Genomic DNA, 23145 nt, shown 5'->3' with positions numbered 1-23145 from the left:
CCTCAGGGCTTTCCTGGATGGACATGGAGAGCACAACACCCACAGTTCCAGGAGATGGCACCTGCTGAGGACTTGTGGGAATCTCAGCAAACTGGGACCAGGTTGCCCTATGTGAGCATCCCATCTGCCTGCCCCAGAGCAGCTGTGCTTGGCTTGCCATTGCCTCCAAGCAGCTTATAGCTTCCTGTGTAGCTCCACTGCTGCTAAGCCACCACGTCCCCCAAGGCTGCCTGTCCCCTGCTTCCATTCTAACCCTGCATGGCATGAAGCAGCTAAGGGTCTCTGCGGGAGACAGGGTAAGTCCTCCAGCACTGTTAAATCACGTTCATCAAAATTAGCTGGCTTAATAAATGATAGCGTGTCTCCCAGGCCACAGTGTCGGTGCTTTGCTGAGCTTATGGGGGTTTGTAGGGAAAGGGGAGAGTGAGATCCTGTGGAGCTGCTGGTAGGTTTAACCCCAGTCCTTTAACCCAGACCATGTGTCCAGGGATCTGTCCCTTCTCACATCAGGGTGGTGACATATAAAAGTCACCCTTCCTGCAGCAGTTAGGTACCAGAGCACATCTGCTGGGAGCAAGGATGCTGGTGACACTGGATCTGTGGGAGATGGAGTGTATTGAGCTCAGCTGATCCATGTCTCCACTTACAAACACCCTTCCTGCCCAGATTTCCAAGGAAGATCTTTCTAGGTGTTTGCCAGCCCCATTAGCCATGCTGGAGTCATGTTTGCTTCCCCTGTTCTGCGTCTGCAGCCTTGGTTCCTGCAGCCTCCTCCATCTAGGGTGTGCATGGGGGTCCAGGTATGGGACAGAGACTTCTCCAGCCCAGCATGGGGTGGGAGCAGCCACAGCTCTGATTTGAGGCTGTTGGGATTTGCTCCTGGGTGGATTTTAGAGGGTGGGTCCCTTTAGAACCACTGGAGCTCGTGGAAACATCAGCCTTTCCAAAGCAAACGCAGGCGGCTTATCCAGCCTTGCTGTCCCAGCCCAGCATCCGTTCCGTCTCCTGGCTTTGAAACCATGAGTTTTTACAGATGGGGAGGTGGATGCTGGAGCCAGCAGGGTTTGGCAGGATTTCCACGTTTTATGCTGGGCTGAGGTGAAACATAACGTAAGGAAACCTTAGAAACAAAATGCTCAGCCTGTTCCTCTTCCATAGCTAGACCCAGCGGTCAGGCAGCTCTGTATTGCCTTTGCTGCGGTTCCCCTGGGTATGGACTCTTAAGCCTAGCCTACAGGAGCCTCAGCTGCGCATAGAATCTGGGTATCCCCTCCAATCTCAGTACCTCTTGCTGCAAGGTGGGCGCAGCAATGGGGTGCACAGCACCCATGGGTGAGAGACAGCCTGCAGCATAGACATGGAGCCTCCCTTCTCACCACTGCCCAGGGAGGAGCAGTGCCTGGCCCTGCCTGCTGCTGCCCTTGGGCTGTGCAGCTCTGGTGTTAGGTAAGAAAACAAGCAGATAAAGCAGGCAGGATCCCAGCCGGTGCCAGAAAACACCCACCTCTTACAATAAAAACACCATGCAGTCATCTTTTTTTTTTCTTTTAAAGATATACACAGAGATTAGACTGACTTAACGAGGCAGTAAAACACTTCAATGGCTCCCCTTGCTAGCTATTAAACACTCCCCTGGGCCTTCCCCTCCCCACATGCAGCTTGGCTCAGAAAGGGCCCATCCCCTGAGTGTTGCAGCCATTTAAGCGATTTATGGTAGTTCCTGTGGGGAGGCACCAGGAAAATAACCTTTTTACAGAGGGGAAGAGCCTGGTGCCCATGGTCAAAGGGGAGGTGGCTTCCAGCCCTTCCGCCCCTCACCGTGGCCTTTGGTCTGGCAGACCTATAGCCCCATACAACCCTATCAGCTGGCTGCTGTGGGGTGCATTGCTGTGGGGTGACCAGGCGAGTGGGTGCAGGGGGTATGGGGCTGGATCCTGGCACAGGGACCTTCACCAGGACTTGGGGCAGGGATACTCCATGTTGTCCCTTGTATCATTCCCTGTGCATTGCTCAGGGATCAGGTGCTGGGAGGAAACCTGTAACAGGGCTGCTTGGAACTGCTCTAAAATGAACCTTTTGGGCTCTGCTTGAGGCTTGTCTCTGGCATCCACTGCTAACATGAGAAGGTAAGAAAAGGTCCGGATGGACCAAGTGTAACCTGGGGCTGACAATACCTTGCCCACTGCTTTCCCTGAGATGATTGCAGGCTGCATTACAGGGTGACCTGCCTGAAAACCAAACCCCTCAAGAGAAAGTGTTCAGCTGTAGGGGTGCAATGATGTGACCTAGTGACACCAGTGCCAATGGGGAGGGTGTCCCATTCACCCCACGGTTCTCTAATTGCCGGGAGCAGTGCTTCAGGCGGAGCCCTGGGCTTGAGCTGCCTGACCCATTGCAGGCAGTGTGGGGCAGAGAGGCCAACAACTAAGACAGGAGGGGCTGGTCATGCCCCCAAACCCTGCTCTCAGATTGCCCTGTTTTGCCTGTGGGGATGTTCTCCTGGGCAAGGCTGAAATGTTGGTGCTGGTGGAGCCAAGGGAGAGCCCCATGATGCCAAAATCACCTCCAGATCAGGAGAGCATTCACTGCTGGCACTGAGGACCTGGCTCAGGCTGGCCCCATCATCTAGCTCTCCTTCTCTCCTGGTTTCACTCAGCCTGCTCCCTGTGCCCTGCCCAGGACTCCCCTGTACCAGGTTAAACCAGCCCAGTGGAGGGTTCCTGTGCCCTGAGTTTTCAGCTGGTTTCCAGTTTTTCCTTCCCATTCCCTCAGGATTACAGGTTTCCAAAGGCAGAACCTCCTACAGGTTTGTGCAGAGGCAGCTGAGAAGGAAGAGTTGCCCCCCCCCCCCCCCCCCCCCTTCCGCCTGTTTTCTAAGGACGGGCATGCTTTCAGTGTGTGCTCAACCTCTTATTACACACTGGAGAAGCCACACCAGGCAGGGGATGCTCTGACTGCCCAGCGTCTCATGGGAGCCTCCTGCCTCCTGTGGTACCCCCTGAATTCCCCCTGGGTCTGCTCTTGGGTCAGCAGCTGAATGACCCAGAGGCTGTTGAACGCAGGGACAAAGCTGGAGCACAAGCCAAGAGCTAGCTGAGCCTTTGGGAAATGCCTCCTGGAGCTGTTCCCTGCCTGGCCTTTGCTTTGGATTCTAATCCTTTGGTTTTAGAGCTTCCCAACCCTGCTTGAGAGTGAAAAACAAACATGACTGCTTGGGGCCTCAGGGCTGTGACAAGGGACGGGTGACAAGGACAGGTTCTGGGCTGGGTTCCCTGCCCATGTCACCCTTCCAGCCCAGCCAAGGTGCCAGGAGTCCCCTTCCTCCTCCCTTGGGTGGTGCGCACCCACCCCGGCCCATCAGGGTCCGCAATGTGCCGCCTTCTCCTTCCCATTTATATACCCATCACTTGGTAAGAATCCCCCCTTTCCCATGTAGAGTGGGACCTGGGTTCTCTCAGTGCCACCCCAGGGGTGACACCTGAAGCTGTGTGTGCCCAGATGCGTGTGCTGCTGTCGCCACCTCCTGCCCGCTTTCGGTTCCCCGTGGGGAGGGGAAGGAAAATCGGGATTGCTCCTTGGAGAAATTCATCTTCTTTCACCGTCTTAGCTGGGCCTGACCTAGAGGACCCCCCCCAGCCTGGTTTTGTCCCTTCCGCGGTGTGTTTAAAGGGAAAAATACATGTTTTGAATATGTTGCAGAGAGGCTGTCAGGGGGATGTCAGGATGCATCTCCAGTGGGACAGGATGGGGAGCCTGACCAGAGGGGTGCCTCCAAATGGGAGCATGCAGTCCTCCATGGTTGGTGGTGGTCACAGGTGTGTGACTGCTGCTGGGGCTGGGTAGGGGGACAGAGCTGGCCACTGTGACAGGGATGGGAAGTGAAATGTGCCTCTCCCAGGCATCAAACCTCCCATTCCGCATCCCTTCTCCCCAGGCTTGGAATGGAGCAGAGAGGCCAGGCAGTGGCTCCACTCTTCATCCATGCACTTCTGCAGCTGTCTGGCTGTAACATCAATCTGTACATCAGAGTGCTGTAACTGGCAGAGGGGTGCAACACTTGCGGCACTCAGACACCTTCTGCAAAGGGGTTTTGAGGCCACAATTATCCCCAGCCAGGATCGGTGCCCTGGGAGAGAGACAACATTGGGAACTGAAGGGATTTGAGGGAGTTTTGGGACAGCAGCCCACATCTTGAAGGCTCAGTCCTGGGCCTCGGGGTGGGAGGGCACAGGCAGTGTGTGCAGTGAGGATTATGGCTGCTATAAAAAGCACCGGCATCTCTCGCCCCTGCTCCCTAAGGTGCTTAGGGGAGGAAAGAGGAGCTTAAACAGCAACCTCCTGCACCAAGGAGGTGCAGGCATGGGAGCAGTCGGAGCAGCCTGGAACCCTCATCAGCCTCCTTTCCCCTTGGCACCCCCCAAACCTCCCCCAGGCAAAACAGCCCCCAACACCTCTTCCCATGGACCTTCTCCCTGAGCCCCTGATGTTGGATGGCTGGACCCTCATACCCTGCTTGGAGGAGGTGCGGGACAAGGAAAGGGTTGGTGGGGACAGCCCAGCCCTGAGTAGGGGTCCTGGTAGGCAAGAGGAGCAGATGAGGTTGCTGTCATGTGCCCTGGCCCCCAAACAACTCTTCTTTCCCCACCCTCTCAGTTTTGCTTGTCCATCTGGTCCTACACTGCCACCCCGCTTCAAAGGTGCTCTGAGGGTGCTGGAGATGTCCTCCAAAAAGCAGCCAGTCCAGGGGTGGGTGCCTGGGCTGGAAGCCACTGATGTCTTGGAGGGACAGGGGCTGCTTTCAGCCAAAAGCCACACTCTGCTCCAGTTTCTGGAGGCAAAACGGCTCCATGGCGTCTCATGACTCTCTGACAGGTTCAGAGCATCCTCAGAGCTCAGCACCAGTGCGGTGTCTGTTGATAAATCACGGCGAGGCAGGTGCCAGATGATGGCAGCGATGCAGGGATGGGGGGACGGAGGTGGTGTGTGTGTGAAACTGGTGTCTTCTGCTGTTTCCCCTGTCGTGTTGCGGGTTCCAGTGGGGTCACAGGAGAGAAAGCAGCTACAGCCATGGGGTCCTGCACAGCCCCAGAGCCAGCCCGGTTCCCGGCGCTGAGCAGGTGAGACGCTGGGGCTCAGGAAGACGGTTGGTGGTTTCCCCTTGCCACAGCATTACCTGAGGCTCGGTTGGTCTGGGGATGGGCACAGCATCAGGATCCTTCCTTGAATCCCTGCAAAAAAGGGGGTTCAAAGGAGGGGTCCTGGCTCCAGGAGGGGAGCGGGCTGAGGGTGATTCCCCACCAGACTGCTCCCAGCCTTGAGCAGCCCGGTAGACCCCGGTGCCGGTGGCCACAGGAGGGAGCTTGGCTCCTTCCTTCTCCTGCTCGGAGGACAGTGTCCTGGGTGGATGGCAGCCACGCTGATGCTGGGTGCCAGCTGCTGCTTGTGCAGGAGCATCCCCGCGGGGTCCAACCGTGCCGTGTGGGACCCAACAAGTGTCAGGAAGGGAGCAAGGACCCTGCTGGAGTGGAAGGGGCTGCTTCCATCCACAAGGAAGCCTCATTTCCAGCAGCTGCGTGATGGATCCTCAGTGCAGATGAGCAGCTGGGGCTGTTGCCTGCAGCTGTGGGGGGACCAGTTGTGCCCGGTGAGGGCCATGTTCCCATGGCAGGGACCAGTCCCTTCGAGAGCAGTGCCAATGCTGGACACATGGCCTCACTGTACCCCCAGCAGTGACTGGGGGCAGCTGGGTCACCCCATTGCCCAGCCTCTATGTGTTGAAAGAGCAGGGAAGAAAAGACCAGCCTTCCCACCACATATAAGCTCCTGTCCCGCAGGAATCTGGACCTTCCCAGTTTCCCCAGCACACAGCCAGCTCCATCACTGACAGACCCAGGCTCACCCCCAGGATCCCTCCATGTTTCTGTGGCATTGCTGCCTGTCTTCTCCTTGACAGCCCCACTGCTGGACCTAGCATTACAAACCCAGGGCCAAATCAAATAGGAGAAGAATGCTGGATGGAGCAATGGAGTGTCTGATTGGAAATGGTTAATTACTGAGGGGTGTTTGCGGTACTGTAGCTACTGCCCTTGCTTGCTGCAAAGCAGACAAAGCCCCAGCGTGGGACTGCTGGTAATGGCTCTCATTAAAAGCCATCAGAGCAGGAGGTGGAAAATACATTCATTTTCCCCTAACTGCATTCAGAAGGGGAAAATGACGCTCTGGCTCCCGCTGTTAGGGGTGCTCTGTGTGCCTCAGTCTGGGAAAGGCAGGGCTTGGCTCCCTGAAGTCCTGACCACTTGTCTTTTCCTGGGACCAGATCTCTGGGCCATTATTATAGCCTTTTATTAAGGTTAGGAAATATGTGGACATCAAAGGGACCTTCATAATGAAGAGGCACTGGGACAAAGGAATGAGGTTGGTCCTGGTGCCTGTGCTCTGCTATACAGCGAAATGATGGATCCTGGTTCAAAACCCCAAGCAGGGCAAGAACTGGCCTTAGAATACCAATTAAACCATCGTGATGCTTCTTTTCCCACTTGGTCTGGGAGGTCACCCCCCACCTTGCCTGCTGCTGGCTTCCCCTCAGCCCCTTAAAAAAGGGGAAGTGAGGATCCACCTGCAGTTAGCAATGGAAAGGATGCCTTTGGAAAGAGAGAAGTGGGGAGAAGAGAGAAGGGCAGTTCTGGGTGGCAGTGCCCTGGCAGGGAGGAGGAAGGCACCCAGCAGAGCTGCAAAGCTAAGGGGTGGAATGATGGCCTGTGCAGATCATCGATGTACCGGGTTGGATTTGGCTCCTACTGACCTTCCAGTGCCTTTCTGCAGCCCCCAACTCATGCTGCAGCCCCAGCTCCCTGCTGTGTCCTGGGCTTCTCCCCAGAAACAGACACCCCCGTTTCTCATGCTGCCTTTTTGTCGCCCTTGCCCTTTTCACCATCCATCCCTGTGCTGCAGGGCAGCCGCACACCAAAGGACCGCCTGGCTCCTCTCTGGCTCATTCCTCTTGTTGGTGGGTGTATTTTGCATTTGCCTTTCTTTTTTGCTATTCACAGGGAAGAAAGGGAGGTCATGAACCCATGGGCAGACATCAGGGCAGGACTGACGTGCTTGGAAGAAGGGGAATGCCACCCACCCCAGCAAAGTCCTTAGAGGCTGGCAAAACCAGGGCGAGAAGGGCTTTGCTCTGTGGTGCCTTCTGCCCTTCCCTTCCTCTCTTTGCCCAGTCCTGCATGGTGGCTGCTGCAGTCCCACTGCATCTTCCTGCTGCTCCATCGCTCCGCTCCATTCCTGCTGCTCCATCCCACCTGGCCCAGCCACCGTGCCCATCACGTCTGTTGTGGTAAGTGGCAGGTCTCGCCGATGGTGATGACCACGTCCTGGGGCTGGCGGTCCCGGCGCCGTGGCACCTCGGGCATCTCACTCATCTCATTGACGCTGTTGCTGATGCAGTTGACGTCGCTCTTGTTGCTGTTGTCATCCGGGCTGGGGCCAAAGATCCAGTCTGGAGGAGGCAAAAGCACAGAACAAGCTGCTGGTTACGTCTGGCTGTTCCCAGAGTCAAAGCTGGCTGGGAAATCACTGCCTCCCACTACATCCTGCCCCTCACTCTGGATATTTACCATCCCACCCCTGCCCCTTCAGTCCCCTTGGATCCCCTGGTACTGGGGTCTCTGCTCTTCCCAGCTTCAGGCTGGTTTTCAGGCTGCTTGTTTCTGGAAGCCCTCCTGGCTTAGGCAAATGAAATCACACTGCTAATCCCAAAAATGAAAATGAAGTGCCTCTGAAGCGAAGTGTGCATCTGGGCTCTCTGGCAATGTATTCCCCACAGCAGGTTTTTGCTGTCAGAAACAGAGGGAATGATTAAATATCCATGTGACATCCAAAAGGGGCTGGAGGCATGGCTGGGGACACAGCTTATCTGCCATGGGAGTGCATCACAGCCACACCAGGGCTTCAACCCTTCCGTGGGCAGCTTTGGGGCTGTGCTTCTGGCAGAACACCAGAGCACCACAATGTGGCTCTGAGCTGATCCAGCTACTCTGACAACCCTGGGGGTGACTGATCCCACTCCAAAATACAGTGGTCACTGCTGGAACATGGTATGACCAAGACATCCCTTGCAGCACAAAGCGCTGCAGCTCTGTGGTGTGCTGCTTCCCAAATAGCTGCTATTTAAAAACCTGGCTGTTTGGGCAGTGAGAGGCCATGTCCAGCCATGATGGAGACACACCAGCAATGAGCAAACCAAAGGTGGGCGAGTCTAAGTGGCGGTGGTGGGCAGTGGAGCACCAGGACCTTTCTGCTTCAGCCCTGTTCTCAAAACAAAGCAGAGATGAGTATCAGGAGGCAGACAAAAGTCCAGCCTGGTTTAGTTGTTTCTGAGGGAATCCACTTATTCACCAATGGATCCTGTTTAAGAAATAACATTTTTCTCCTTTGTGGCGTTTTCTGTCCCCAACAGCGTTTCAATTGCAGCTCTTCGGAGGAGGATGCAGGCTGCCTGGCAGAGCAGGGCCAGAGAAGTGCAATCACAGTGAGACACTGCCTTTTTCATGGGCTGTGGAAAAAAGCTTTGCAGCCAAACCAAGGCTGAATGATAACAAACGCAGGAGTGGGATCCCAGGTGTGGAGGGAGGGGAAGATCTGACTTTTTGGGTCACCAGTGGTGTCCAGACATTGCTGCAGGAGTGATAAGAGAGATGGCAATGACCTGTGGTCCTCCCTGTGCTTGGTGTGTGCACTGTAGGTTAATGCTGGGGCTTTTCTGAAAGCCCCAAAGCTTCTTCTGTGAAGAAACACCAGAAGATTTATCATTTTTCTCCAGCCTGAAGCCATTTGGCCACACCATTCCCAAGGTGTGCACAGGGCATGGCTTTTGGGGTGATGCTCATGCTGTGGAGCCAGGGTGGGTGTCCAGCCCTGCCAGAGCGACCAGGCAGAGAGAAGGGGGGTGTTGTACCCCACTGCTGGTGTGGGCTGGCTGGACATGGGTGCAGGTTACAAGGAAGAGAAGGCTTCCACCATGCTGGGCACGTGTGGTGTGTCCAGACAATGACTGTTTGTTTCTTGTCTTTCCTTTTTTGTTCACCTCCATCACCTCCATCAAGGTTTGCTGGTTGTGTGAGAGGGGCAGGACAACCTCCACAGTCCCCACAGCTACCTTGGTGCTCCCAGGAGTGATGGGAGAACTCATCAAAGATGCGGCCCAAAGGCTCTTGGGGAGCCCTGGATCTGCCCCAAGTCCCAACTGGGGCATTTAGCTTTCACTTGCATGGTCCACAATCCCTGGGATCTCCATTGCAACCCTTCCCTGAGGAAAGCAGCCAAGCTCAGAAGGCTCATTTAGGTCTTTTTCCCTTTATAGCCTCCATTTTGCTTGGATTTACTGGATTTAGACCAAAGCCAAACACTCCACTGGCTGCTTCCTGGCTGCCTGGGCTGGGTCCATGCTGGTTGGACCCCCCCTCTCCTGCCCCTAAGACCTCCTAGGCTCACATGCAACCGCTTGGCATGAGGAGGATCTGGAAGACAATAACAAGATTGCCTCCTACAAATGCTATTAAAGTTCTCAGCTTGCTTTCCTTGACGTCAGCCATAAAACTCCAGTGGGAGTAGGGGCTGGTCTGGCAGGGAAGAAAGGGAATATCCTGTAGAAAAAGAGGTGATGGGTACCCAAATATCCTAAGACCCACTGCAAGAGGGTTGCAGCATGCGATAGGAAGCAAAGAGCACAGCTTTGCATGCCTCTAAGTGAGGGGAAGTGGCATTTGGTGGCCAAGCAATGAACACTTGAGGGCATTTGAAGGCAGCAGAAGAAACCAAAGCAAGGCACAGCACCGTGATACCATTATAAAGGGAGAAATGCAGAGGATGGTGCTTTGGGAGAGCAATGTGGGGCTCAGCAAAAGCTATTTCTATGGGAAAAGGGTCAGGGTGCGTCATCACCAAAGGGTGACAGGGTGCCCAGGGAAGGCGGCTCATGCGAGGCTGCCACGGTCTAATTCCTGGGTAAGAGCGGGCCGGATTGTACGCGCTAATCCGAACCGCTGCTTCCCTGGGAATTATTTCTGGAGCCTGCTGGATCTAATTACCCAGTAATCTGCAGGAAGATGTAATTAGGCTGTCATTAGAGGGTATTTACTGCGATGCCTTTATGATTTGACTGTGTAAGTAAGGAGTGAAGTAATTACACAATTACACGTTATTTGTGGCCATTTATGGCCTGTAACTTCAGCGTGTTGCCATGTGTGGAAGAGGGGAGCGAGGCCCCATGGAGCTGATGGAGGATCTCCTGCCAGCAAGACCCTGGAGAAACAGCCATAAAACTGTCAGCAGCCTCAACATGCTCCTCCTCAGCTTGCCCCCCCCCGCTCCTCTCAGCCTGCGGTTGAGAAACCAAAGTCTCCCATGGGATATCTGAGGAGGGATGAAGGGGAGGAGAGGGGAGACCTGCACGGCTTTGGCCCCATGAGATTAAACCTTGCTTCGATGTGGAAGGATCTTTGCAGGGGATGTGATGCACAACCTTACATCACGCACAAGCACGGGTTAGAAACCTTGATAATGAGCCCTGGGGAGGGGGGATTGTAATCAGGTAATGGAGGGTAGTGAGGGGGTGGGAGCTGAGGGATGGTGGTGACCCTCTTAAGGTAGCTGAAGCCTTTAGCATCGTGACAGGGATTTTTCTCTCCATCCCTTACCTCTGGCAGGGGGTCTGCATGAGCAACAGAAAATGGGCACAGTTGTCACCGAGAGGAAAATGAAATCCTCTTTTGGAGGAAAGTCACCATTTGAGTTCACACAGGCTCCAGCCACAAGGAGTCATGTGTCACGTAAAGGAGAGGGACAAAATGCCTCTAACCCAGAGGCACCTCTCCCTGCTGGCCAGGAGCTGCTGGGGCTCAGCCTGCCTCCTGAGGTCTTGCAGGGCGAAAGGCGAGGTGGAAAGTGCTGAGATGGGGTGAGATCGATATGGAGGGATTGATCCAAAGCAGCTGGGGAGAGGAGATAGGGCAGGCTAAGTAAACCAGGAGTTGTGGATTAGAATCTCTCCCTAAATAGCTGAGTGATGTGGCACAAAGTGCCCCTGCACCTCCCTGGCTCTGCCTGGGTCTTTGACTGCATCCCTGGAAGCAGGATCCTTAGGATGCGCTGTGTTTTTAGGGGCAGACAAACGTTGTTCAGGGCTTTGCAGATTTCACAGTGTGTTTTACCTCTCCTCATACCAGCACCATGAGGGGTGATCCTCACCTGGAAACCCCTTACAGTGCAGGGAGTAGCCTCCTGCTGCTTGTGTCCACAGAGCACAGGGATGCTTCATGCCCAGTCTTATCCAGGTCAGGTCCCCTGCATCCACTGGTAAAAGGGTGGGATGTCTAAGAGGCACTTCGCTCACTGGACAAGAGATATCCCTGACAGAAGAGCAGAGGGAAGTGGGAGAAAGGGATGAAATTTAAATGCAATGCAGTGAGACATTCACACTCCCTACAGAGATGGAAACAAGCAACGGAAGGGGAAACAAGTTAGATGAACAACTGAACTCGTGCTCTAGTTTTATTTGCTTTAAATGGAGTTGGGTGTGAAAACAGCTGCTAAAAAAGCCCCTTTTCCAGCAGCAGGAGCAGAAGCAGAAGCACCTCTTTCTTTGAAGCATGTCCTGACCCAGCAATCGCCTTGTGCTCTGCAACAAGGCAGGACAAGCTCTGGCCAAGTTCAAGGGTATCCCTCATGTGACTCATGTCCCTTTGCAGTCTCAGCTGGTCATCGTATCTGTCTCATTTGCAGGATGGACTCTGCTTATTCATTAGCAAAATCAGCAGATATCTCCCAGGTTTGTTCTGCTGGAAAATCTCTGTCTGCCTCTGGCAGTAGTAATTTGTTATCAAGAAGTCCCTTTCCCCCCAGTCTTTCTGAATTAGATTGCTGTTGGAGTCTGTTCTTCCTTCCCTGTTTTGCAGAAATTTCCTAGGTTAGTCATGCTGGCCAAGTCAAAACTGTCCTACACACCAAGCAACATGAGCATGCTACTTTGGTGATGGACAGGCAAGGACACTGTCCCTCTGCAGAGCTGTCACCTGTCATCAAAGGGCGTGATATGGAAAAAGCATTCAGTTAATTATGATATTCTCTTAAAAATAGCTCCTGTGCACCAGAACAACCCTGGACCAAGCCTGCATTTGATCCCTGGGCAGTGTTGCTGCTCTGGAGAGCAGGTTTCAGGGAGGTGGTGACTCAGGTGTGGTACATGTAAGGCAGGGATGCTTCTGGCTTGGTTATTTGCTCTCCTCATCCTCCAGCCCATGGAGGCAAAGATGGCCAGAGAGTGAGGAGCTGTGCTTGGTCTCAGCTCAAAAACATCAGCACTTGCAGAGGAGTAGAGAGGCACGGTGCTCACCTTAGGGACCTGATACAGCCCATTGCTGGACCACTGGATGGCAGGCATGGAAATGCCACTGTGGGATGGCGTATCGCTGAGGCCAGGCTTGGTCGTTCCTTGGCAGCATGTGCTGGGAACAATCACTGCTCAGGCTTTGTGCTTCAAAGGTTTGGCTGCAGAAGCAGCTATCCTGGAGTGAGGCCACTGCTGCCTGCTTTTGGCAGGGCCAGACCACTGTGACCACTTGTCTGGCCGACAGCCGCAGCCTGCAGCTGTGGTGATGCCAGGATGGATGCGGCAATGGGGCATCTGTCTGTTATTACAGTAGCTGGGAGTGGGAATTAACCCACTGGAAGCCATCCTACAGCAGCTACTGCTAGACATCAGCACCCCTAACCAATGCCTAAAGAACCACAGTGCACCCCAATGCACCCAAAGGGAAACTGAGGCAGGGGGTTAGTGTTAGAGGTGGGTTAGCACCCAGGTGGGAAACAGAAGGGAACCTGATGTAGTCTCTTCTTTTCCAACAACTTTGGGAAGCAAATGAATCATAGCCAAACCAGAGCCCAAAGGGAAGATGTAAGTCTTCTCCGATGGGCCTGAGACTCAGTTTGCAATCCCTGCCACGGGCTGAATTATCCTAAGAGCCCTGTGGTTCTGCGTGGAGCAATTAAAAGTGGATCCTGACTCCCTGCAGGATCACCCAGCAGCTATTTTCAGTAACGCCACGTTCATGCACAATTTCTTTGTTCAAGGAGACCATTTCCTAAAGAAGCCTGCAATGTGGCGGGTGGAGATAAGGCTGAAAAAGAAAAATACAGCTGGTGGGCCAAAAGGGCAAAGAAATGAAAGACCCTGCTCCAAGAATGGGTTAAGGTTTTGAGCTGCTCTGAAGCCATCGACCCACACAGTCCCACCAGCATCAGTGAGCTTGCCCTGCCGTACCCCATCTTGGGCTCATCCCCAAAGGAAAAACTTCCTCAAGGTCTCCTCCGGAGATCGGCAGCTCAGAGGAAACCTCGTCTGAACTGGGTGACACCAGCAAAGGTCTCTTTGCAAAGCATCAGCTCCCACGCAGACCCGAGTGGTTCTGTGCAGGCAGTGCGATGCTTTCCCAGGGACCGCACGCGCTGTGGTCCCCATGGCAACAGCTTTGTTTCCAGTCAAACTTTTGGGGTGTTTTTTATTTTTTCCCTTTTTCCTCCTTTTTTTTTTCGTGTGTTTCAATAAGGGCAATGTGCAGTGAACTGCTGGGGACGGAGGAGGGAGGGCGGGCTGATTCCCAAGGATTGCAGTAATTAGGCGCTCCGCGCGTTGGTGACAGGCTTGTCATTTGCCAAGCCGGCACTTCTCCGCAGCGCCGTCCCTGGCAGCTCTCCAGCGCTCCCGAGTTAAGCCGCTTTCCAAATGCTTCGACCCAATTTGTCTTAACTGGTGGCCTTGGTCTGAGCGGCTCTCACGCAGAGCCTTCCCCTCCTGCCTCGCGGGGATCGCATCCATCCCCAGGCAGAGATGTCCGATGAGTTTTGGGAAAGGCGCAAACATGAGGCTTCGTCAGCTCCAAGCAAGTGGGAAATCAGAAACCAGAGAGAAACCAGGCTCTCCCTGGCCAAGTGTGTCTAGGAAAACCTGAAGAGGGGCCTTTTTCAGAGCCCTCTTATCCCTACCCAGGGGAATGAGGACAGACAGGATCCTCACCCTGGCTGGAGGGGATCTCTGCCTTCATCCTCTCCAATAATACATCTTTCCCTCTCCTCTGATGCAGCCTCTCATTTCCTGCTATTCCTTACCAAACTGGGCATCACAGCTGCGTTCATCTCTCCCCAGGGATGCCTGGACAAGCTCTAATTGAATTTTAAGAAGCAGCTGCAAGAGGTGTCAGTGCCTCAAATACCCATGCAGACTTCACAGGGGGAAGAGCTCAGCAGCATCCCGAGAGCCCCTTTGCCCTCCTGAACTGAGCCCAGCAACTGGGTCCCTGTTGGTGCATGGAGCTGGTGATGCTTTGAGTCCCCCAGTGGTGTCCTACAAGCTGCTGGTGAGGAGTTAAAATCATCCTTGACGTCTCCGAGTGACTGTTTAAAGTAGCGATTAGCTATTCACACTTTAATCTCCCCCAAACAGGCTCCAGCCCTTTGGCATCTTATTTCCATCTCTCTGTATCCTTATAAATATGATTAGTGCAGAAACTCTGTTAGTGGAAGTTGGAGCTGCTGCTGAGTATATAAATTCAGGCATTGTGTTAAGGCAGCTAATAGACCAGTTTCTTATTTACTATCCCTTGGTCCCTCTGTCCTGTCCCTGAAGTAATTTTATGCAAACTCATTCAAATGGAACCTTCTCTTTAAGGGCTGTTTCTTGGCAGAGTTAACAAACATGGACTTGTCTGCTTTCCTCCAAGGACTGGCTCATTTTAAGCGCATAAATGGTGTGAAGACAAGCCTGGAGTGCTAAATAGGACGAGTCAGAGGCAGCCTTTGGCGCTGAGGGGTGCTGCTGGAGTTTGGTAGATGCCTACTCTTTCTGGATGGGGCAGAAGCTCACATCTGGATTTTTGACCCTAACTTGGAGAGATGTCACGTCCACCAGGGCAGAGAGGACGCTCTGTGCCCAGCAAGGATGTTCAGCTGGGAAAGGGCTTCTCCAAAGTGGCAGAAAGTGGGTAGATATTCCCAGCGCCTGGCCAGCCCTGGGATGGCTGTGGTGCTGTGAAAGGCTGTGGCTGTCCGTTTGTGGCTTTGCTAGGGAAGGGACACCCCGCTGACCTTGTCCCACACAGAGGCAAACCAAAAGGTGCCCAAGGTCACCAGGGTGCACTGATGCTGAGCACAGCACGGGCATGGGTGCCTCCAACCCTGGCTTCAGCCTCTCTCCCTGCCTGGAAGAGCATGACGTTTATGTGGATTTTGGTTCTGTTTTCCAGTAGTCACCCAAGGGGTGTTTTTGAGCACTCACATCCATGCTCTCCTGCCCCAGGTACCCCAGTAAAAAGGGCAGGGGTGTCTGCTCTGTGTGGGCATTGCGACTCAGAGGGGTTTCTAACCTGTCCTGACCTGGTCCTTTGAGCATCTCAGGGCAGGAGTGTGTATAATTTAGGTGCTGTCCCTTTGTTGGGAAGACAATGCTAAATCAGATCAGTGGCAGAGCTGGGAGACGTTACAGCCCCAGCAAGATGCTGATTAAGTGTTATATATAACACTTTAAGACGTAACAGTTCCCTTCGAGCTGGGGCAAAGAAAGACTCCTCAGCAGCAGCTCTCTGCTGTTTTCCTGGCTGAGCCTCACGTGAGACCCCAAGCACTGCTGCTTGCCAGGAGGTTCGACCTTTCTTGTCCCAAATCCCTCCTTCCCATTTACCTAAGTCCCATATCTGCTGGCCCCTGCCTGGTCATGACCCCCTGCCCAAGGGACTTGGCTTGCCCGTCCCATCAGCAAGGCATGGGCATGGGTGCTGCCTGCCTTGCAGGCAGTTGGTTAGAGTTTTGACTGGTGTGTACCTCCTGCATCCCAGGAGCATGGAAATAAAGGGAAATCATGAAGGAGCACGTGTATTTTGCTCCACATGAGTGTGATCTCCCTCCCACTGCAGAGATGGAGCCTGCAGGGCTGCATCCCTGGCTGGGGGGCAGGCTCAGAGCAAGGGCTGTGCAGAGGGATTTCAGCTCTGTTCCCCTGCAGAGGACATTGCTCCTCAGAGCTTTCAGTGGGGGGTATATACATCTGCAGGAGCTAGGAGCTTAGATTCATCTGTGGATCCCTCCTAGCCCCTCATCTGAGCTGGAAAACTGCCACCAGCTCCCTGCAGCAGGGCCCTGTTCCTAAAAGGACATGGCAAGCTGGCTGTGGGGGCCAAAAGTTACCATGCATTCCTTAGGGAACTGAGTACATTTGCACTCCCCAGCACGACCAGCCTGACAAATCATGGGCAAACAACAAGAGTGCCACTGAGGGCATGCTTTAAGCAGCCAACACCTCTGCCTGCACCTCTGCCTGCCCACAGCGGCTACAGCCAGCAGAGTGTTTGCGCTTTTGTCCCCAATGACAAGGGACCTCGTTCATCAGCAGCAGGGTGGAATGAAGAGCCGGGAAGCCAAATCCCATAAAAACATGCACTCTTTGAGCTATCATTGTCCAGATTTGTTGCACAGGCTGTAATGGTTGTGCTAGGCGCTGTACAAGGGAGTCAGACTGCTGAGCTGCGTTTCCTGGGAGTTTGTGGATTCTCTGGTGTCTGATCAGGGGTTAGGCTCATATGGCAGCTATTCTTTCACAATGCACTGGCGGGTTGTTCTCCCGTGCTCAGGTATCTGTTGACATGAAACTCTTCATTTTGGAGACCTGTAATCCAAGCTCAGTTGTTTGGCAGCACCAACTTAAGCACACACACATTTATACATACATGCACAAGCCTCATCTCTTCAGGAAGGGAGCTGAACCCAAGGATTTTCTCTGGGAAGCTCATCAACACACAGCTCAGCTTGGCGAACCCAGCACATCAGATAAACTAACACTTCTGTAAATGTGAAAGGGTAAAGGCTTGGTCTAAACCCCACCAAATCAAAGGAGACTGATCAGCCAGCATCCCTGGGCTCTGCCCCAGGCTCTTTTTGACCACATGCACACAGCGCCTGATGCCCGCACTCACCTATAAAGTCATGAATGAGGTCCTTGATGAGATGCCCGACGATGGCATACGCCACTGCCACCACCACCAGGGCTGCCATGAGAAGGTAGAGGACAGCTTTGGGCAGAGGAATGGCATCTCGAGGAGGGGGCTTATACTCCTTGTAGAGCTGGTCATTGTCTGAGTACGAGTACTGGAACAAGTGGTCCAGGCCAGCCGTGAAGTTGCTGGAGTTCATGGACTGGCTGTTGGACAGGTAGCTGTCCTGCTCAGGGTCCTGCAGGACACTTACTACCGAGCTGGTGGTGGCTTCCACTTGCTGTACCAAGTTCAGAGTCTTGTTAACGCTGGGAAGGATCTGGGAGAGGAAAGTGCTCCAATCTTTGATGGCACTGATGTTGCAAATGATCATAATTGCAATGGGGAGAGAGGTCTCCAAGCCCAAGAGATTTAAAAGGGAAAGAAAGAGGCGAGAATTGCCGTGCTTACACCAAACCATGTACTGCAAGCTGGGCAGAGAAGGTCTTGCTGGGGTCAGTTTCTCATTTGCGAATTCTTACATGATCCAGTAGGGATGTATCTGTGGTATGTTGGTCCTCACCCCTGGAAATGTCCGCGGCAAACCCCTATGGACATGAAGTTCTTTGGAAAAAAGTAGGTGCTAGAATGATTTTGAGCGATACCATTTTTGTCCCTCAGCCATCTCCCCCAGATGCTACTCACTGATGAAAAGCAGAGAGGCAGGATCCTGTAGCTATTTTCAGTCATCTGGAAAACAAAGATAAATCACCCTTCTCCAGCCTCTTTTCACAGGTGATGGTCCTTGGAGAGGCAGAAATCCCTCTTTGCCATCCCCCAAGCTCAGTGTGGGTACCAGCAGGCGCAAGGTGTGCGGTGCCGTGCCTCTCCTCTCCCGTAGTGCTGCCTGAAGTGTCCGCAGAGGAGAAATGTATGTTCAAACCCCACAAAGTTCAGCTGCTCACAGTGCGTGTCAGAGCAGGCAGCAAGCAGCTCCCAGCCGCGCTCTCAGCAACTTGTGTTGCCGACATCTCCTGATTGATTCCTTTTAAGAACAAAACCATGGTCAGAGACGATGTCCACAACAGCAGCGAGCCCCGTGCCTGGTCTCCAAAGGGCAGCCCAGATGAGGAGTGGCTGCTCTCGGGTTTTACCTTAAGGACTTTTTCAAGCGAACAGATCAGCTATCCTGATGCTCCAGCTTGCTCTATCCAGCGCCCGGCTCCCTACAGACCTCCTCGCAAAGAGCAACCGCTCCGGTGCCGCTGCCTGCGGGGTGTGTGTGTGTCTGTGTATACTCCTCCTCGTCCTCTTCCTCTCCTGTCCCTTCACCCTACAGCCCTGCTCGCTCTTCCCAGCCGCCGCGGCTGCCAGCAGCGAGGGGGATTATCCACCGCCGAGGGGCTGGCTCCACAACTCCCAAGCGCGCTGTGAAGCCGGCGGCTGCTCCCCGGGGAGTTAATCCTTTTGATTCCACAAGACGTGCCTTGATCCGCCCGATGGATCCTCCCGCGGGAGCGGTGGAGGGGAAGGTGGGCAGCAGCCGGAGCGTGCGTCTGGGTACACGCGTGTGCATGAGAGCGCAGCCGGCGCGTCCCAGCGGCAGCACAGGCTCAAGCAGCGCTGAGGACGGATCCGGTGTCCCCTCCGGCGCGACCCCCTGGTCCAGCCCCGCCGCGAGTGCTCAGCACAGCCTTTGTATGGGAGCTGTGCTACCGGCAGGGAGAAATCAGATCGCAGGCGCTGCCGGGAGGAAGGCGGACATCATCAATCCCACCGCCAGCATCCCAAGGGAGCGATGCCCCACGCAGTCCTGTCCTCCCCACTCCCCGCCCAGGCCAAGCTTTTGGCATCAGCGGGATGCCCGATTTGCAGAAAGCCTGCAGGATTTGGGGCTGAGCTCCCTTGCCATCTCCCCACGCTGGGTAGCTCTCTATGCAAGCTAGTAAGAGCCAGCCTGTCTCTGGTCACCTTGATGATGGTTTTTATTGGTCCAGGTTCCCTGCAAACACTTTTCGTCCTCCTTGGTAATGGGATTTCACTGGAGTGCTGGCTCAGTTTGAAGGCACTGGGACATTTTTAAAGAGGAGGAAGAAGAAATCTTAAAGAGGGGGAAATTGTCTTTCTATATTTGGAGGTGAAAACATATCACAGCTCCATCTTTCACATCCTTCTTTCTTTTTTGGGGGGCAGCTTCCCCGTGTACAAAATAGCTGTCACGGAGGCAAGGAAATCACCGCACCAGGCCTGAAGGCAGCCAGATGGAGCTTCTGAGAAATAATGGCAAAAGATTAACTTTAAATGTGTGTGTTACCAGCAGCAATCCAGCCAGCTGCCGGGGGGGTGGAAGGGTATAGGATAAAATGGGAACATCTCTCCCTTACAATGAAATCACCAGGGCTCAAGTAGGTGATGGACAGATTGTACAGCTCAGAAGCAAAGAAAAGCTTTTCTGCCCCTCTTGGAGTGTGCATGGACCAGGTCCCAGTGATTTCTGTCCCCCAGGACCATTTTGCAGCATCCAAAAACTTCTCGCAAGTAGCGGGTCTGTGACTGATTGCAGAAACTCATCTGGGCAGCTGCATGGAGATGTAATCCTGCAATGGGACATGTCGTAATGTCCCATTGCCCCATTGATCCTTGGTGCTGGAGCTGCTTTTCTGCCTCCAAAGCATGAAGATGGGATGCTCTGGGGGCCAGGGCAGGAGTCAGGAGCTAAGGGCAAACAGCTGCTCTCTCAGCCTCTGAGTCCTGCCATGCCAGATTTTATCTTTCCATGGGGCAAGATTGATTATTTATCAGAACTTTTCAATGCTAGGTGGGTTTTGGGCTCCATGCAGGGGTAGCATGTTGCAGTCTGGCTTTGCCCTGCTCCAGAGGCACATCCTTTAGCTGGGGTCCCCAGGAGGAGATGACAACCCCCAGAATATGCCCACTGGTCCTTAGGGACTGAAGCTGCTTTGAAGCTGTATTGTCGTTTCAGCTGTTTGGTGTTAGCAGTTGCCATGGCACCAGTGCATCAACCAGAGGGAAAGGGAGAGCATCTGGTCCAGGCTGAACCATGCCTGTGGCTGGCTCTGGGTACGACCATCCCAGATGTGCTCCCACCACTCTGTGTCCCTTTATTCCCAGAAGGGAAAGGAGCTGGGTGATCTGGGGCAAAGTATTTGCAAAGGTGTATGTGAGTGGGGAGGTCAATCAGAGGAACTGAGAACAGAAGGGGATGCTGTGACTCTGGAGGTCCTGAGGCAGTCACCACCTTTAAGTGCTTTAATCAGATATGGGTTAAAGTCCCCGAGGAGCTGGGTCAGGTTCTCTGCCCCAAGTGATAGGGGTAAACACACCCCAAACAGAGGAACTCCTAGGTAGCAAGGACCAGCTGCATGAATGGCTGAACAGGGTTGCAAGTAGCAGATGGCTTCCCCATCGACAAACCTGTGGTGACAACAGTCCTTTCCTTCCTGCTGTACCATCAGAAAAAGGTTTTTCCTCATCTAAACCTAAAGGAGGAACACAGAGACCTGGCTGACACTTTCCTCTCCCCATAGCTTTGCAAGTGCCAGCCAAAGGAGCCATGGTGCTCGGCTGTTGCTGGGGCTGTCAGGGGTTCACTGCCTTTGGGCACCCTTGAAAGCTGGGACACACAGAGACCTGCTCACAGTGCTTTGACAGTGTGGATGCTGGTGGTCCCTGTCTTGCTCCCCATGGCCAGGAGCTTGCAGCACATCTGGCACAGCTCCGTCTCCCACACTTCACACCCGGCTCTTTGGGAAACGCGTGGCTGTGAATCAGCACATCGGGGGATGAAGCAAGCCATCAGCCAGCAGCTCTCTGCTTGCCTGGGGGCAGCTGGTGACAGCAGCTCCAGCAGGACGGAGGGCAGCCCCCCTCGGTTTCCTAGACCTCCACCGAGCACTCCTGGGAAGAGGCAGGAAAAGCGCTTGGGGGAGCTCTGAGGTCTGCTGCAGGCGCTGAATTCATTAAAGAGGCTTAGGGTAATGCCAAAATATACTCCTCCACCTTTTGCGTCTCCCTGCAGTGACAGTAAAGGTGGCCTCTTTCTTTTTCATTAACACCCATATCAATTCAAAGCGACTAAATAGATGTTTAAATGTTCATTAGACACTCTCTGCATCTCTCATCTGAAAGGGAGGCTTTATTTCCATGATTACAGTTTCCATCCCATTACAGAGGGAAAGAACATGGATAAATATAAAAATGTGGATTTTAATATATTTCATACTCTCTGTTATTAAAAAAAAATAATTTGCATTTGGTGAGATGGCGGGGCGGGGGGGGGGGGGGGGGGAGATTAAAAGTATTGCCATGGATTTCTCATTGGGAAAAGTGCTAATGATTTTAGTAAATCACTTTAAATAAAAATCACAATCTCCACAATTCCACCCAAATGCCATTTGGCAAAGGGGTTGATGGAGAAGCAAAATGAATATCAAAATTAGCTGTTTGTCCTAATGCAACTGGGCAAGTTGAATTTAGGGATACACACATACCCAACGATACACACAGCTCATGCAGAAGAGCGGTGTTTTGGCTCCTGGGAACAAGAACAAATGATGTTTTAGTGGGTCAAGAAAGATCTTGTTTCTCAGGATGGATGTTGAGGGTTTGTTTCACCTGTTTCCTTATTATTTTATGGCTTAACTCTCTGTGTAACTATAGTCAAAGCACTGGTGTTTTATTCCACAGAGGCAGGATCAAACTGACTAATGCTGGTGTCCATGCAGGGCTGAAAATCCACTCTGACACATCACAAGTGATGCCCTGAGCAGAGTCTGGTTTCTTGTTCACGACTGGGAGCAGATCCCAGGGTTTCTACAGGAGCTAAAGCCTGAGGTTGTCCTAAAGCCCAGGGAATGCACCATGGCTGGAGACCAGACCCTGCTCCCAGCTCCACTGCTGTCTGCGTGGCCTCCTTTGTGACACATAAGGGATACGGAGGCTGTGAATGTGGCAACAACTATGAGGTGCAAGCTGAGCAGTAGGGATGGAGAGTGTTGCAGTTTATCCCTGTGAAGTGTGTCATGGCATGGGAGGGCTTTGTGTCTCACCCTGTCCGAGAGCTATCCAGTTGGCCAAGAATGCAAAAGAAGGATGTGCAGCTCCAGCAGCAATATGTGCATCCCTATCCACAGTTTTGAGCACGACATTTGTCTGCCCAAAGATAACTTTTCAGTCTCAAGGATTTTTGGTGTCTCCCTTCAGTGCTGGCTGCTGACACCATACCCTGAATCCCCACCAAAGGTGTCACTGCACCTCTCCAGCAGAAGCAGCAGCACAAAGATTTATGACCTCGTTTAGAACAAGGTAAACCAGTTTTTACAGGACTTCTTCAAACCATCCCAACTCTAGCTCTGCAGGGTGACATCCACATTCATATCCAGCCACCAGGTCGTGGGGGCTGCGCAGCTCATGTCCCAGTCTCTGCAGCCTTCCCACGGATGAGGCATGCTGACCTTCATTCATCCCTGGATGGGCCAGATGCTCTTCCCTGCCTCCCTGCCTGGCTGTGTGCTGCTGCTGCACTACACCCTGAGCACTGACTTCATTTCCAAGCAAATTCCAGACCTGTACCAAAGTTTTGTCAGCAGCCTTCCTGCACAACAAGATACAGGCTTATCCTGGATTTCCATTCCTGGCATTCCTCTTGCCCAGCTATTTCTGCTTGAAAAAAAACCAAACAAACAAGGGACAGCAGCAGTTTTTAGCAGATGAATCAGAGCGAGCTATATTTATCTATCTATCTCTATATAAAAACACCTTTTAACAAAATGGCTTTTTTTGATACTGTATTATTCATGCTCCCAAAGCTGAAAGAGCCCAGATTATACTAATGAATAACATCACGAACTTGCCATATTAAGTGCAATGCCTAGGAAGACTGTTCTCTATCTGCTGTCTCTGGTAAACAAAGCAGGGTTTTAACTCTATGTGTGAACTGTTTCATGAACAGCTTGGCTTATTCAATGGATTTGAGAGGCTGAAGGCATGCACAAAAATGAAAACCTTGCTTTGATGAAAGAAAGGGGAGTATTTCCCAAGTAAACAAACCCAGGCCAACAGAACTAATTGCAGTGGAGGTGAGGTGGGAAGAGTGAATTATGTGTTCTCT

At 53.1% G+C, this 23145-nt stretch overlaps 1 protein-coding gene and 1 long non-coding RNA gene across 3 annotated transcripts; one reads left to right on the top strand and one right to left on the bottom strand.

Moving 5' to 3' along the window:
• Positions 1-6326: 6326 nt before the first annotated feature.
• On the bottom strand, positions 6327-18282 carry LOC133268376 (uncharacterized). 2 transcript variants are annotated; one of them, XM_061451345.1, is made up of 3 exons: positions 18170-18281; positions 17019-18060; positions 6327-7498 (listed from the first exon to the last, which is right to left on the bottom strand). In XM_061451345.1, exons 2-3 carry the CDS (start codon positions 17494-17496, stop codon positions 7323-7325), a joined length of 654 nt encoding a protein of 217 aa, XP_061307329.1. In that variant the 5' UTR covers positions 17497-18060; positions 18170-18281; the 3' UTR covers positions 6327-7322. The 2 variants fall into 2 exon arrangements, with proteins under 2 accessions (XP_061307329.1, XP_061307328.1); XM_061451344.1 differs by having other exon boundaries at positions 17019-18282.
• A 1759-nt stretch (positions 18283-20041) lies between these two features.
• Positions 20042-22777, top strand: LOC133268164 (uncharacterized). The gene is made up of 2 exons (XR_009742961.1): positions 20042-20190; positions 22239-22777. It is a non-coding gene; the product is annotated as an uncharacterized LOC133268164 (long non-coding RNA).
• Positions 22778-23145: the final 368 nt, after the last annotated feature.

The sequence above is a fragment of the Pezoporus flaviventris genome, unplaced genomic scaffold (assembly GCF_033815535.1).
Source record: "Pezoporus flaviventris isolate CSIRO_AGI_PZ_B2104156 unplaced genomic scaffold, CSIRO_AGI_Pfla_v1 ptg000013l, whole genome shotgun sequence".
Lineage (NCBI taxonomy): Eukaryota > Metazoa > Chordata > Aves > Psittaciformes > Psittacidae > Pezoporus > Pezoporus flaviventris.
The sequence above is the reverse complement of the archived record's forward strand: the minus strand, read 5'-3'. Positions and strand labels throughout refer to the sequence as shown.

What these genes read in the sequence shown, in the direction of transcription:
- LOC133268376 (XM_061451344.1), bottom strand. Translation starts at nt 17,496, where the DNA reads ATGGTTTGGTGTAAGCACGGCAATTCTCGCCTCTTTCTTTCCCTTTTA. An exon ending in CCTCATTCATGACTTTATAG is followed by an intron (nt 7,499 to 17,018) that starts GTGAGTGCGGGC and finishes TGCCTCCTCCAG; the next exon opens with ACTGGATCTTTGGCCCCAGC.